The 15,032-nt window shown below is 45.5% G+C and overlaps 1 protein-coding gene across 23 annotated transcripts in view; it reads right to left on the bottom strand.

The window, feature by feature from the left end:
• Positions 1–15,032, bottom strand: part of TMCC1 (transmembrane and coiled-coil domain family 1) — a 152,808-nt gene that overhangs the window by 49,170 nt on the left and 88,606 nt on the right. The window contains exon 1 of one of the 23 annotated variants that reach the window (XM_067002941.1): positions 11,467–11,567. The exons of the other annotated variants lie outside the window; for them this stretch is intronic. Coding sequence (XP_066859042.1) covers positions 11,467–11,505 — 39 coding nt within the window. The 5' untranslated portion in view covers positions 11,506–11,567. Of the gene's footprint in view, positions 1–11,466; positions 11,568–15,032 lie in introns of those variants that run through there. 23 annotated transcript variants of the gene reach the window in all.

Here is a 15,032-nt window from a genome sequence, read left to right as displayed (position 1 = left end):
TCAGCAAAAAACGGCCTACAAACTGTCCACAGTAACTGAATGCAAAGGTTTCCTTAGTTAACACCACAGCAACATTAAAATGCATCCCACTACCATACTTTCACCAGTATATATACACATTTTAACCTAGCTAACACAGAAGGTTTAAAAACAAAACAAACAAACAAACCCAACAAAAAACGAGCTCACGTCATCCAGCAACTCAACCATCAGCCTGAGTAACAGCAACACTCAGAGTACGACAGTGCATCTACTCCTAAAGAACTACTAGAGAAACACAGCAGAACAAAAAATAAGTTACTTTAAAGTCAGGTTTTCATATCAAGCTTTGCACTTCAAAATGGATATAATCATTTCACTCACTCGTGTGAAGCTGTCTAACCAAGGCAAGTTTGCGTGGGCTTCTACTTCCCCTACACACAAGTGTAGCATACAGTGCAGGCATAGACTGAACTAGACATTGGCAGGAGACGGTGCATGCACTGAAGCATCCAAAAATGTGTTTGTCTTTTTAAATTAAATGCCAGAATAGTGAATCATCCCAAGCTACCACAGGAGTTATAACTCTTTCCCTAAATAGATTATACTAATGACTGAAGACAAACATTACAAGATACAAGCCTGCTCTGTTCGTACCAGAACAGCAGAAGAGACTAATGTTCTTCTCACTCAGTTTGTTAACAATTCTAATTTTGAACTTTCTAATTTTAAAATCTCTCTCTCTTTAAACATTTCAGATAAGCTTGATTACTGCAAAATAAGAAAGCAATAGAACTGGAAGATGAAATACTGGTCTAAATGGCACAAGGCTCTGTTAAATACTATCTGGAATATGTAATCAAATAGTACCAGAAAAGGAACAATACCTCAAAGTATTGCTATGGGAGAGAGAAGGCAGAAAGAGAGTTTGGGCTTGAAATGATGAAGAAAAATAAGGAAATAACTACACCTCTCCAAAACACATTAGGATGCTAATCTGTCTTATTAACTACTACTCTGGAAGGCAGCTGAGCCCAACAGCCACAGAGAAAAACACCAAGGGAAGAGACTGCTGAAGTTATGAAAGCATGCTATTGGTGGTGGACAACTGAGAATTCTTCTTCAGTCTCTCTTGCCCAACATATCCAATGTTTTCTGAGGCATGAGGGAGGGAAGATTTCCAGCTCAGATGATGAGGACATTGCGTTACAACAGCTCTCTCTGCAGCCAGTAGAGGACCTGAAGTGCAAAGGATTGTAGCAACAGGAACAGGAGCTGACCCATTCCAAGAAACTGCCACAGACAGCTACTTCATGACATTTAAAGTGTATTCTTCAGGTGCAAATTCATGCTAACTGAGGTCATTTCTTTAGATAGCAAAGAAACAAACACTGCAGAGAACTATTTGTAGCATGAACCTATCACAGCGGGGTTATCAGAGAAAGACAAGGTGGGTGTGACTGCAAACGGCTGCCCATTGGTTTTCACACTCATACTATGTACGAATCTACAACAATTTCACCCTTTGAACTGCAATTTTTACTTACACAAGGTATAATTATTTTGCCAGACAAAAGGATTCTGAAAGAATAAATTTCAAAGTTTAACTAAAGACTCTCCAGTGACATCTGGAGTAAGGTCCCTTTTCTACACTTCGGAGCAGCAGTACCAAGTTCCACGTTCAGTGAGGAAATGAGATGATCTGTACGTCTATTATCTTAGGTTCGATGTTTGGGATACCCAAAAAACTATTGGTAAAAACTTTTGGGGAGCCACTGTTTGTGCGCTTGGTTTGGCTACTCTGATACTGTAGAATCTCAAAGAGGAGATTATTTTTTTTTGTGCGTGTGTAAACATCAGTAAAGTGTATATTGAATTTTATGAATATTAAGCACAGTAATATGAGACATAATACAGTCCTGAGTTATCTATCTTTAGTCTAAATTGCCCAGATACTAGCACATCATGACTTTTCTTGGTATGGACCAAAGTGCTAGACAAAGCACGTATTTGGAAGTCCATTTATCAACTCTTTTTCCTTGTTACAGGCTAGAGTACTTAATACCCTATCTTCTCTTTGGTGGGCAGAAGAGCTCAGAGAATTTCAATACATGTGCTAAATAAGCATACTTAAGCATAAATAAACAATTAATTACTTTCAAATTACAGTAGATTAGCTCAGACCTCCATGGTTCCATATTGCTTCCAACAATCCAAGAGTTAGGATAACAACATACAGAGGGGATGCACCCTGAAGTTTATGTTTTGCTATTCTGAGTGTCAAGATGCATTAAAAAAATGCACTTAAGCATGCATTTGGTTATGTTAAAAATCAGCATGATTTAAACCCATAAACCCATTACTATTCCTCCTCTTCCAACTACGTTTCTTGTTTTCTTTTTAAACAGGATGTGTCCAACTACAAGTAACTTTCAGCAGAGAGGGAAAGGGAAGGAGAAACGGAGAGTGAGACATACCACAGGGCGGGAAGAAAACCACTAACCTTACCTAGCAGTAAGACACATTAATACTACAGGGAATTTCCTAGAAACTATAATGGCAAGCGTAGCTATCAGTGTATAGGTGGGTGCCCTGGTCTCATTTTCCCCTGCTAAAAAAATCCTCTATTTATAGGCTAAAAGGAAGAAAAGAAAAAGTCCTGTATCTGAGTGTCACTGTACTCCCACACTGCAGATAGGGATCACGTGTGACCCATGCAAGACCTTTACTCTTTCAAAGCTCCGGGATGTTTCAATCAACTGCATTAATGCTAACAGCAACGCTGAAGTGGATTTGCCTGTTAGTCATTCAAAAGTCACTTAGCATACACGTTCTCTTCAAAGAGGACTGCTTCAGAAGTTACATGGCAAAGGCGGCACAAAGACCACCAGAGAACTCGTGTTTAACAGTCAAGGTACCACTGTGAAAAAGCAGTTCAACATGTAACATCAACAGTGACTTTTTTTTTTGCTCTTGGAAATGGAAGAGGCAGCAAGGTATTCATCTAAATGTTATGAATACAAAGTCTTGCTCAGATTGTGTCTGAGCCATACTCACATTAGCTTGCAATTCCAAGAGCGTACAAAAACAAGCTGCAGCCCACATGGAGCTTCTTAGCTGGATACTGTTCGGAAGGAGCAGCAGTGGTAGGGGAATCTGCATGTGGGTTTGGTTGGTCTTCCAGATAGCAAAACTGAGGAACAGCAGATTAAAGCCATTTGCTCAAGATCATAGAGGCACAGAACCCATGAGCTGCAGCTTCACAGTTTGTAGCTTCAACCACATCTGATTTCCAGAAGGTTGGAAATGTGTGTCCACTGACCTACTCCAACATCCCTACGGCAGTTCCAGTCTGTTCCGGAGATTTTAACAGGTTAATTTCTGTTGGCAGATACCACATGTGACTACGTAATGTCTACCCACATTGTATTTCTGCTAGGCCTCTTCTGGCTTCTTTACCAACCCTTTTCTTTTGCCCTCCCTCCTCCAGCTTCCCTTCCCGCACAGGACAGCGAGCACGGCGCTTCTACTTTTTCTCTGTACGCTTGGCGCAGGGGCAGAGGAAAGACCACGCTCATTTGCGGCCGCACTTTGCCACCTGCAAGGCAGCCAGAGCAAGGTCTGGCTACAGCTGCCCGGCGCCGCAGTACAAGGAGGCCCTTCCCTCCCCAGCGCAGGCCGCGGCCTCACGCCATGCCCACGCAGCGTCTGCGGCAGGGGCCGAGCCCGGAGAAGGCCGAGAGCGCTCGCGCCAGCAGCACCTCTGGGAGCAAGGTGTCCTCAGTACTAGCCAGGAGCTCCTTGGTTCCCTGGGAAAGAAATCCAGGGACAGAGCAAACTGGCACGAGGGGAAGCGGGCTGGGGTAAGTTAGATGCCCACCAGCATATGCTGCATTTTTGTCTCCACCTTGCTTGAGGGACTGTAGTATTTTTCAAAAGTCGCGCTTTGTAACAGAAACGTGCCAGTGCCCTCCCTGGAGACCAACTCGATTCCGCCCCTCCCTCAGGCAGGGCGTCGAGGCAACCGGGCCGGCAGCTCAGCGGCTCAGCCTGCTGCCCGGCACGCACCCGTGCGCAACCAAGGCCCCGCAGATGGTGCCGCAGCCTGCAGCAAGTTTGTCACACCAGCGTAGATGGAGAAATGTAGAAAATGAAGTTAATGTGCTGTGGGAATTAATTATTAATGTGCAGATGGGAATTTTTTCTAAGCTGAATTCCTGATTCAAATAACAGTTGATCTCAGTGGCATCCAAATTGCATCTTAAGCTAAACAAAACAAAACAAAACAAACAAAAAAACCCGCTTGCTTCTCTATTTTTTTCTGTCAATGTCGTTCAAAGCGTCCTGGAACTCAGACTACATTTTCAAACTAATTAATTTCTGTGTCCAAAAGACAAAAAAGACAAAATATTAACAGCTAAAAACGTGGTAGAGACTATGTAGTTTTACACCAAAATAACAGGTTGTCCAGTAATTACAGTTGCCTTAAAGACGGCTGATGGGATAAGAGGGACATCTACAACCCAGTAGCCAGGAAAACAGCCTGTTCTATCATCTGTTTATATTCTCGTAACTGAAATTTAAAAACAGAAACGGAACAAACGAGCAGCCCCCCTGCCCCAGAGGTACCGACGCCTGCCAGAAACACCCCAGCGGCAGCCCCGCCTGGGTTAGCTCTGTGCTTCAGCCCATGGCGCACAGCCTGCCCACTGCACCATCTGTTTGTTTTTCCCACGTATGTTTTATTTAGTAAGGGGTCTGAGAAGGGACAAGGAAACTGTTGTGGAGAAGAATTTCAGTTTTTAGCCAAACTCTGATTCAGACAGATGCTCCAACAGATTTACTGAGACCCAGCAGCTCAGAAGCAACGCTGCATTCTCAGACAGTTGTAAACCATGTAATCTACAGTTCAGCAGATATTCGTAAGAAAGAAACATCCTCAGCTTCTTACTAAAAACAGCATTTTGACAGCTTGAGGAAGAGTTACTTTGGCACGCTGGACTCCCTTCAGTTTGTCAAACAGAACGGAAACTCTAACGTATTATTTATTCTGAGCTATGAAAGCTTTTGACCATTTTCCTGGGAATGCTTGGCTGCTAACCTTCTTATGACTGCAAGTGTCAGTGTATGCTCTCGAGCAGGCTTCTGCTGGTGCCCAAGGGCTCCCCATGGCCCTGGCCGCTCCTGCAGGATCAGCTCCAGCACTGGGGAGCGCCCAGCACGCTGCATGGCGAGGAGAGTAGGATGTGAGCAGGGGTGGGAAACGGACCCAGGGTCAGCTCTTCTATAAACCGAGAGCGCCAGAGACCTGCTTTCTCATCCGTCTCTTCTTGAAGCAAAAGCTGTGCTTATTTTGAATTACAGCTCAAAAGACAAAAGCCAGTTTAGTGGACGGATAACTCAAGGAGGAGCCTTATCATCTGTCAATTTATCTTACATGTAGCCCAAAATATGAAATTAGCGGTGTGAAAAGATACTTACACTCTTATTAGGCGATTCAGGTGCTCAGGCGCCACTTGCGGACGTGTGATACAACGAAGTGATGGCCCGGTGCAAACAGGACTGCAACAACCAGCTCACCTGCACTAAATGTGGCCATCTCAGAGGAGCAGCTTTGGGAAAACTGAGCAAACTTGATGTACTGAACAGGTGCACCCCATCACTGAAACACCCAAATCCTCAGCAGGACACCTCTACCATCCTTTCTCTACTCACCAGCGTGTACAGTTCATCTTTGGTAAGAATCACTTTGGAGGCCATCGTCACATCCCTTGTCAAGACAGGGAGTCCTAAACTGGATGTCACATAAATACTAAAAAGTTCACTCAATTTCCCTTGCTCCTGTTATTTTGTTTTCCCTAAACTTCTAAGGCCTTCTTCCAGCGAGAAAAGCTTTTCTGAAAAGGACTAGTTTACATATGCATTTTTATCACTGACTGTCACAAAATAGACAATATACAGAAAATATACAAAATAGAAAGATTTACAAAATGAGAGCAAACTATTCTCCGCCTGTGAAGAAATACTGGCTGACTTAGCATGGGAAACTGTGAGGAGATGAGCAAATACTGCATGAGCTTCAAGTTCTACAAAGGACCCCTAACGGTAACTTATTCAGAGTAAAGATGCCAACACTTTTAATGCTTCCTTTGATCACTGCTGGTAGGAAATTCCAATTGTTATTGTTATCCAGCCCCATGTAAGCACCTATTAGAAAGTATGATGATATTGCAAAGCAAACTGCCATGAGCAGTGGAATTTTATTATTAAAAGAAAATATTCATTTATGTAAGCTGTGTTCCATCTGTAGACTGTGTTTACATCCTTGAACATTGTAAGTCTATTTGGCAAGGAGCCATCACATGCAATTTACCAGACCCCTAGCTGGCACGTATATGGGTAATTGTTTGGATTATTTGTAATGTTTTTTCGTGAAGAAAAATCTCTGTTCCTACCTCTAACATCTCCACAGATACAGGCTTACATTCCCCATTAATTAACAACATCGAGATCTGGGAAGATGCTTCAAATCTCTTTTACTTTTGCACCGTCACGGCATTCATGAAGCTGTCGCACTGAGACAGGACAAACTCCTCACAAAACCTGTTACTTTTGCTTCTTTAAACAGAGGGTCAGAAGCTCATTTTCCTTTGTAAGATGATAAAAACATGTCTGTAACATCTCTCCACGCATTTCTAGGAACAAGATCATGCACTGGAAGCTCATTCTCTTCTCAAGGGCCCCATCTCACCTAGAAAAGTTCATGGCTGTTTCTTATTATTGGCAGTACCCTTTCAACACCTGCACAGCTAACAACACTTGCAGACTTAGCTACATCCCGCTGCCTCTCGGCTTTATTTAGAGAAGCCTTCCGTCCAGTAAACCTTACAGAGCATTTCTGCAGGAAAGACTCAAAGCTCAAAAATGTGGTGAGTAGTACATGGGGATCCCCCAAATGGCTTGGATTTGGGGGATCTAACCACAAGAAGAAGGTAATCTACCGAAAATCTAAAGGCATTCTACCACAGAGCAGTGGATGTAGTAAACTGCATTTCTACCCCATTAAGGTCCCGTTAGAGTGAACTGTCCAGCTGGCTTTGCTCAGCAATAGGTACAGCAACATTACTTCAGTTTTGTTTAAAGTGCAGAGTTTGAAGAGCCCCAGGAAAACTGTTGGTCTGCTCTTCTATTGAACATGAGAATAAGGTTGAAATGCACCAAATTTCCAAATTCTCCTTTTACTTCTGACTCTTGCCATGCTACTCTAAACTATACTGGTATCAGCTCAATTAACAGTTTCACTGAGAACTCCGTGAGACCTATTATTTTATATATTTTAATCACAAACGTGCATTCTGAACACAGAGAGAATTTTTGATGCTTTTATGTTGTAAAAATCAGCGGGCCAAACAGAAGTATCTATCTCTTGACCTTTTTAGCTATGAAAGTGAAATCAGCACCATATCTTTGATAAATGAAATTTCTGCTTTGAATATTTAATATCAGGAGAGCTCTGCTCTGATAAAACTGGTTAGCACAGACTGCTATTTCTGTATGTTTGGCAAGGTCTTACAAATAAAACATGCTGCTGTAAAAATGAGCTTACTTCAGATAGGAAAATATTCTTCAGAGCTGAGAACCTTTGATAGCAGATCTTAACAATACGTGTGTTTCTTCATCCAGCACACTGGTAGATGGGGAGCCGCTGCAAACAACTGGCTCCTCAGCTCAGGAGTACGAGGTAACTCTGCTATTACCTTCCTGGGTAGCTGTTTTACTGACTCAAGAAACGACCGAGTAATTTATTTCTACATTACGAGCTTCTTTAAGGACTTTCCCTTTTCCAGCCAGAAGCAGACGCACAAGAAAGGAGGATAGAGGCACAAACAATTCAAGTGTTATGCTCTGGAAATCCACAGAACTTAGCAAAGACTGTTTTATTCTGTGACAAACAATTCTTGGATCCTAAGCTTCATGAGTCTGCGTGAGAATGTCTTTAGGTGACAGTGTAAGGGACAGAGTATTAAGGGGCTATTTGTTTTAATATTCTGTATTAGCCCATGTCCGTTTACAGGAAATTTAGGTTGCTAAAAAAAATCTACTCTGTAAAACATTCATCTTTACCATATCATTTCTATATGTGGATAAAGATTCCCATTGATTATACCCACAAAAATAAGAGATCGGTACCATAGGGAATATGGGAAGTGATCCACCAACACTGGCTAATGATCAGAGCTGGAAAAAGAGCAACCCATCTGGGGTATGACATCAAGTCTTTGGTCATATTCTCCCAAGACCAAATTTGATGCAAAAGAGGGACTCGCATAAAGCCAACAAAGCACTCTTGGAAGATACTTTCCCTATGTGAATGACAAGGTGTGCAGACTACACTGTCTACACAACAGCAAATTCATACACTCTTACCTTGGAGTGAGCTCTCCAACCCTGTTTAGGCACAGTCCACTGAAGTTCCTCTCCCAAAAATAAACTCAATGCACATTAGCGCATAGTTCAGATGCTTATAAACCAGTTTAGTACTTAAGAGCTAAACAGTCCAGTCTACAGCTTTTTAACAACATTTAACAGGCTGGTTACATGAATTGAGTATCATTGCAGTTCACAAGAAACACTTTTTTTTTTTTCCATGGCCTTTTCTTCCTTTAACTTGGACCTGGCCTTTTCTAGTCAAATCTTCAGCCATATACGAAAGCACTATTTGGCTCACCTAAATCTTTTCTGCGAAAGCAGGCCTTTAAAAGAAAGGGTATGCTTTTTAACTTAGAAAATTGAACTGTATTCAAGGAAGTTTTGTTTCACTTTTTTACTTTCATAAATGCAGCTAAAACATCTGGACAAAATCAAGCTGAGTAGAAGTTGGATACAATTTTGTACTATCACTCCAGGAGTGAGGGAATTCCCCAACTGAACTATAACAAAGCAGCAGAACTTCTTGAGGTGCTGGGTAATTGCAGGCCCTCCAAGGATTTCTAAACAGTCTAAGATGGAGAGTGGTGGGAACCAAAACACTTGGAAGACACTCCTGATACTGAGGGAAAACAAAGGAAACAAAGTGAACAAGCTGAGTTTGGACTCGGGAAGGTACTTGTTGAACCAAACTGAAAGCCATCAAGTATTTTGTCTTACATCTTAACAATAAAGGTGCAGTAATTTATGGCTCCAAGTTTTAACAGTTACAGATGTTTAAGCTGGCAAACTAACACAGAAACCATGCAATCACACACAAATACTAAATGCTGATTTGGCATATGTGAAATAAGTAGTAACACTTTAAGATAGGTCTGTGTAAAACTTTCTGAAATTGCTGACACATTTAGGTTCTCAAATGCAAACATTTCATAAGTTAGTATAAGGTTAAGTGCTTATGTAGCTCTCCCCAGAACGGTATTTCAGAAGTTGACAACCATTATGTAAATAAGAAAGGCATTAACATCACTCATAGAAAGAAGACAGAGACTCAGAGAGCTTAAAGGATTTGATCAAAGCCATGCAGTGCAAATAGTCATGTTGGAAAGTGAAACCAGCTATTTGAGGCTAAACCTTGCATCATGAGACCTTATTTTTCCTTCCTGCATTAAGTCCCACGGTTTCTTTGCTAAAGTTTTACGTGCGCTGGTGACAGCATTTTTCAGCTTAGTCACATTGCATTTGAAACATCCACCATTAAATACAGCTAGACACTGGGATTTTGACCTTGACCGTGTTACGTACACGCACTATTTAATAACCTCCTGTTTTATCCAAGAAGTGAATACACCCTGGTAGCAGGTGCTCCAGGCCTTTTGTAGACATGTGCCAAATCTGAAGTGTTAGCTAACATCCAAGGAGTCAAGACTTTTGTATCATAAATACTAATAAAGCGCTACTTTATTTTATGTAGACTGGCAGTCATTAACGTTTTGGCTGATAAACAGATTAGCAAAATTCTATGTCTTTTCTATTGTTTCCATACGAGAGAAGACAGAGTGCTTTATAATGGCCACTTTCTACTCTTCCCCCAAAGCCTCAAGCACAAGTGACTTTACCAATCCCACCCTACAGCGAGGAGACAAGCGGATGGAGTTCTTATCCTACATCCAAATCCAGATAAAACACAATCTGTTTTGATCATTTATTGATACAACTAGATTTTTTATTTTGCTATTTAAGTACCAAGACCTAGAGCAGCTAACATGAAATGAACCATCAAACAACTCCCCATTCCAGAAAAAAAAATCCGAGCAGGCTTGGCATAACCAGGGTTAAGTCAGTGCAAGGCACAATTGAGGAGACTGAGCTGGAAAATCAAATCACAAGCAGTTCTCCTAGAGTAAAAATCAGTGTAAACATCTTCCCAAATCACACTGCTCGCCCCAGGTAAACCAGAATTAAAAATGAGTTATCCAAAAGAGTTCATTCAAAAGTATTTGAGCTGCCCCATACCAACAGAGGGTAACACCAACCAGATCATCCCCTCGGAACAGTCTTGGTAAAACTCTGCAGCGCCTGCGCGGACTTCTGCTCTGCACGGAAGAAGGTAAATTGCTAAAAGACGCAGGTTTCCCTTTTCCATGCTCCTTTGGAAGGTTCGTATTGTTTTCTTTAAGATGAGCAGACACTCAAACAAACAGAAACGAATAAGACACCAACTTAGTGCAAAACCATAGCCTTTCCCAAGGCAGTCTGCAGGATGTGAATTTTGACCTATTTTAAATGCTGATAACAGCACTTCAAATTATCGATAAATGCATCTGAAATACACTATGGGAAAAAAAAAAAAGAGGTTGAAGGTAACATCAGAACTCAGCGTGTTATTTACGTGTCCGACCGACACCTTAAGTCGTACGTGCAGAGCCAAAGCCAGCTCAACGCGAGCGGCTGGCCGCAAGGACAGGGCCGCGCGGCGGCTCTGCAGGACCAGCGCTCCCACCTGAGGCGCAGCCGCAGCCGCGTTTTGGTCTCGGATCCGTTTCTTTGTGCGAGCGTTTTTCACGCCGCCCGCCCGGGACGGGGTCCGGGACACGGCCGCAGGCCCGCAGGCGCCAACCGCTCCCTGCCCTCGAGCAGCCCCTCGGCGCCGCGGGCCCCCGTCAGCACGCCGCAGACCGCGCTCCCGGCCGGCCCTTTGTTCCGAAGCGCTGCGCTGACAGCGCCGAGCCCGGGGGCGGGCGGCCCGGCTGCGCCCCGGTGCCGCAGGTGCGGGCCGCCCCCAGCACCGCCGCCCCCCGGCGCGGCACCACCCGCCTCCCGCGCGCCCGCCTCGCAGTGCCGGGACCCCCCGGACGGGAGCTGCAGCCCGAGCCCAGGGCCGGCGGCGACAGGAGAGGAGCGGAGCGGAGCCGGAGCCGGAGCCGTGCCCGCGGCGGGAGCCGAGGAGGCGGCGGCGGCACGCCCCGCACCGCACCGCCCCGCACCGCCGGCGGCCGAACAAAGGCGGCGCCGCCCCCCGCCGCCGGCCGGGCCGGGCCGGGCCGGGCCGGGCCCCACCTTGGAGAGCTGCCTGCGGAGGCTGAAGCGCTGCACCATGGTCCGCGCCGAGCGCCCCGGGGCGCGGGGCTGCGCCCAGCCCGGGCCGCGCCCCCCGCGGGCACCCGCCCCCGGCCCCGCCCCCCCGCGGGCACGCGCGCCCCGCCCGGCCCCGCCCGGCCCCGCCCGCAGAGCGCGGCCCGCCCCCGCCGGCGCCGCCGGGCGGCCCCGCAGCCCGCCCCCGGCCCTCCGAGGCCGCCGGAGCCGCGGCAGCTCGGGGCCGGCAGGAGCCGGGGAAAGGGGGCCGGCTGCGGCGGACCCCCGGGGCTCTGTCCCCGCAGCCCGTTAGGAGCGCTACGAGCACCGCTTCCCTCGCCCCCCGCGGAGACGCGCGGCGGGGGCCGGCCGCGGCCGTCCAGCGCCTCGACCAGGGCGCCCTCGGGATCCTCGCTCGGCGCCCGCCGCACGCCCGGGGCGGTCACCGGGCCCCGCCGGGGCGCAGCGGCAGCGCGGCTCCCGGGGCTCGGGACCGGCAGCGAGGACCCGCCCGCCAGCCGCCCGCGCCGCTCAGACGCGGGGCTGGGGCTCGGGCACCCACCGGGGCGTTTGGAAGAGGAGGAGGGGAAAACGGAACCCACAAATACGGCGAAGGCCTCGAGCTGTCAGCAGTAAGTCAATTCCGCACAAAGCCCTGCCTCAGCATTCTCAGCCTCTTTGTAACTGCCTTCTGCCTCAGGCTTCGCTCGTCCCCTCCTACGCCTCCGGCTCGGAACGACGGCGCCCGACACCCGACCGGCCCCGGCGGCGCTCGCACCTCACCGCCAGCCCCTCGGGACCGTGCTCGTGGCAGCAACCTTCACACAACGATCCGCTGCAGCAGTAACGCAGTATTTAAAGGGAAAACACCAAGCACATTTGAACAAAAAAAGTAATGACACCTTAGAGTGTTAAAATTCTACAGAATAAAAGCCAGCAGGAATGTTTTCCTACTTCTTCTTTTATACACGTTACATAGATTTAAAGAGGGTTAAAAAAACATATTCCGTATCATCTACAATGGAAATATTTCCAGCGTATGAATCATATGATAGCGAAAGAAACGGAGTCCATTCGTGATTTATGTGATCTGAGATGGTTTTCCAGCTGTGGACTTCCAGAGAACCTTGAGTTGAAGATCCTTTGATCTAAAGGAGAAAAAGATACTCCCCTCTGTGTTCTCAAACGCTCATATAGTCCCATGTTGCAGAGAGACCGTAGTTTCAACGGGAAGGAAACCCTGTCATGATGGCCAAAAGGAGCCCATGTCACGCTCCAGCTATAATAAATCAAGGGACCAGGATCCCATGGCATGGCATGACATACACCTGGCTGGAGGTAGTGGCACACAGCACTCATAAAAAACTACTCTTCACGGTATGCACTGGAGAAGTACACCACATTCCCGTGCATGGCTGCGTATTTATGCAGAAAAAGAGAGGTGACTTAGGCCAGCATTCTTGCCTTATTAAGAAAAAATATTTTTAGCCTATTTTTAAAGTCATCAAATGACTTGGAGGGCAGTGGGCCAGGAAGGGTTATGAGAAGGGTCAGTACAGTTCTCTACATAGAACTCGAAGGGAAAGTTAGAAAAAGATTAAACAGAGGTGTTTATTTTATAACTGCCATCCAACATTAACATCTGAAGATGCATATTTCAGCACTGGAAACCCCAGCTGTTACATAAGAGCATTATTTGGTTGCACTGTCACTGTCAGTGGTAACTCAGAGGTTTCAAAATGCATAACTGTGTCTATATAGAGGAACTGTTCCCTGCCAGAACTTGAACTCCTTTTCAAAATGTTCACTTTTCCTGGAAATACACAGTATGTTACCCTGTTACCTGGTCTCAATTTTACAGTGATCCTTTAGAGCCAAGAGCAAAGGATACTGACAGGACTCAAACACTAGAAAAACCTCCTCATGTTGGGGAAGCACATACCAGATGCTCAGGGGTCCTGCATCTAGCAGCTGCATCATTCTCCACTCTCAACATGGTCAGTAATTCTTGCTCTTCAGTTTGACTATATTCAGAAGCCTTGGGCACACCATTTAATGCTTGGTGTAGGAAATCTATACCACTTTGAACAGTCTCCATGTCTGGAAAACTGCCACACACTTACTGCTGGTAAAACCACCAGGTTTTTCAAGCATTCCCGTGACAATATCCACCCATTGCTGAAAATTGCCTGTCCAAAGAACTCTCTCCATCTCTTATGGTATATCCCTAGTACTTCTGTATTTCATCTGGGAGCCCAGCAACCAGTGGGACGGCATGTGAAGGAGATGCAGTTGAACATCTTGTAATACAGCATACGAGAGGAACTCCCTCCACAACTGCGTTAGAAGTAATCACCAGAAGCAGGCAGGGCAGGGCAGGCTGACCCATCCTGCCATTTCATCCGCTGCACCTAAACCTTCCTGTTTCCACGCTGTCCCACAGTAAGTGTGGGTGGTTTGGGGTAATCACACTCCCACCCTCAGGGAACGGTGTCAAAAGTCCCAAGTACTGTCCAGTACCTCCTCTAGCCATAGCTTTTGATGTACAGTGTCTCCAGTTTGTTAATGGACACCCAGATCTCTTTTCCCCATCAGGCTGCATGGCTTAGAGTCTGGACAAAATAAGGATATAGATAAGGGAAAGGAGCCAGCTGGCTGAAATTTAATCCACATCAGACAAGATTGGAATTGGTAGATTAGCAAAACTGATGATAGCAACACTCTCCTTTGCCTCTGTAACCAAGACCTCTCATTCAGCATTTCCAAACAGATTTTTGTGATCTACAGACAACGAAAGTCTCCTACTCTTACACAGATAGAGATACATGCATGTTTTTTCATTAGTCTTCTTTCACCAGGATATCACAGGTTTCCTGTTTTTTTTCCCCCAGTTTAACCTTCCTATAGCAATTCATTTCTCTTTCAATAGATTAATTTGTGAATTCTTGTACGTCTGTTCAGGGACATGAAACTCTTTACCCATTCAGAATAACCTCTCATCATGCTAGCACTTCCAAAGCTGTTTATCATACATTACTTCCAAAGCCACAGAGTAATGAAGTAATGTAAAAAATCCTGAAATATCAAACCTCTGAACAGGTATTCTGAACAGCTTACCGCATCAGAATTCCTGGTGGCACATTCCCAGCAGCAGCCTATACCACCTCATTTATAACGTCTGAACCATTTCATGGTGGACAGTACTAGGGATCTTGGAGATACAGCTAAAGAAGTAATTCAGTAGTGTTGGAAACTCACTGATGCCTTCTGTGAAAATAGCAGCTTACTACATACAATTCTTACGTCTACGCAGTCTTCTGCCCAGGCCCTGACCCTGTTCTCCAAATGTGCAAAAATACTGTTACCGCATTCAGATGGAGAAAATTAAGATTTTAGTAAAAAGCCACCAAAATTGATTTTCAAATTTAAGTGAACTTGCCCTAATGAACAAGTGCCTCGGCCTGATATCCTTTCGCGAGGACATAAAGCACAATTAGAATGAGTTTATTTTTAGTACAAAATATCTCATAACCACTTTTCTTTTAAAAATG

The sequence above is a fragment of the Anser cygnoides genome, chromosome 10 (assembly GCF_040182565.1).
Source record: "Anser cygnoides isolate HZ-2024a breed goose chromosome 10, Taihu_goose_T2T_genome, whole genome shotgun sequence".
Classification (NCBI taxonomy): Eukaryota; Metazoa; Chordata; class Aves; order Anseriformes; family Anatidae; genus Anser; species Anser cygnoides.
Note: the sequence above shows the minus strand (reverse complement) of the source record. Positions and strands in the feature narration are given on the sequence as shown.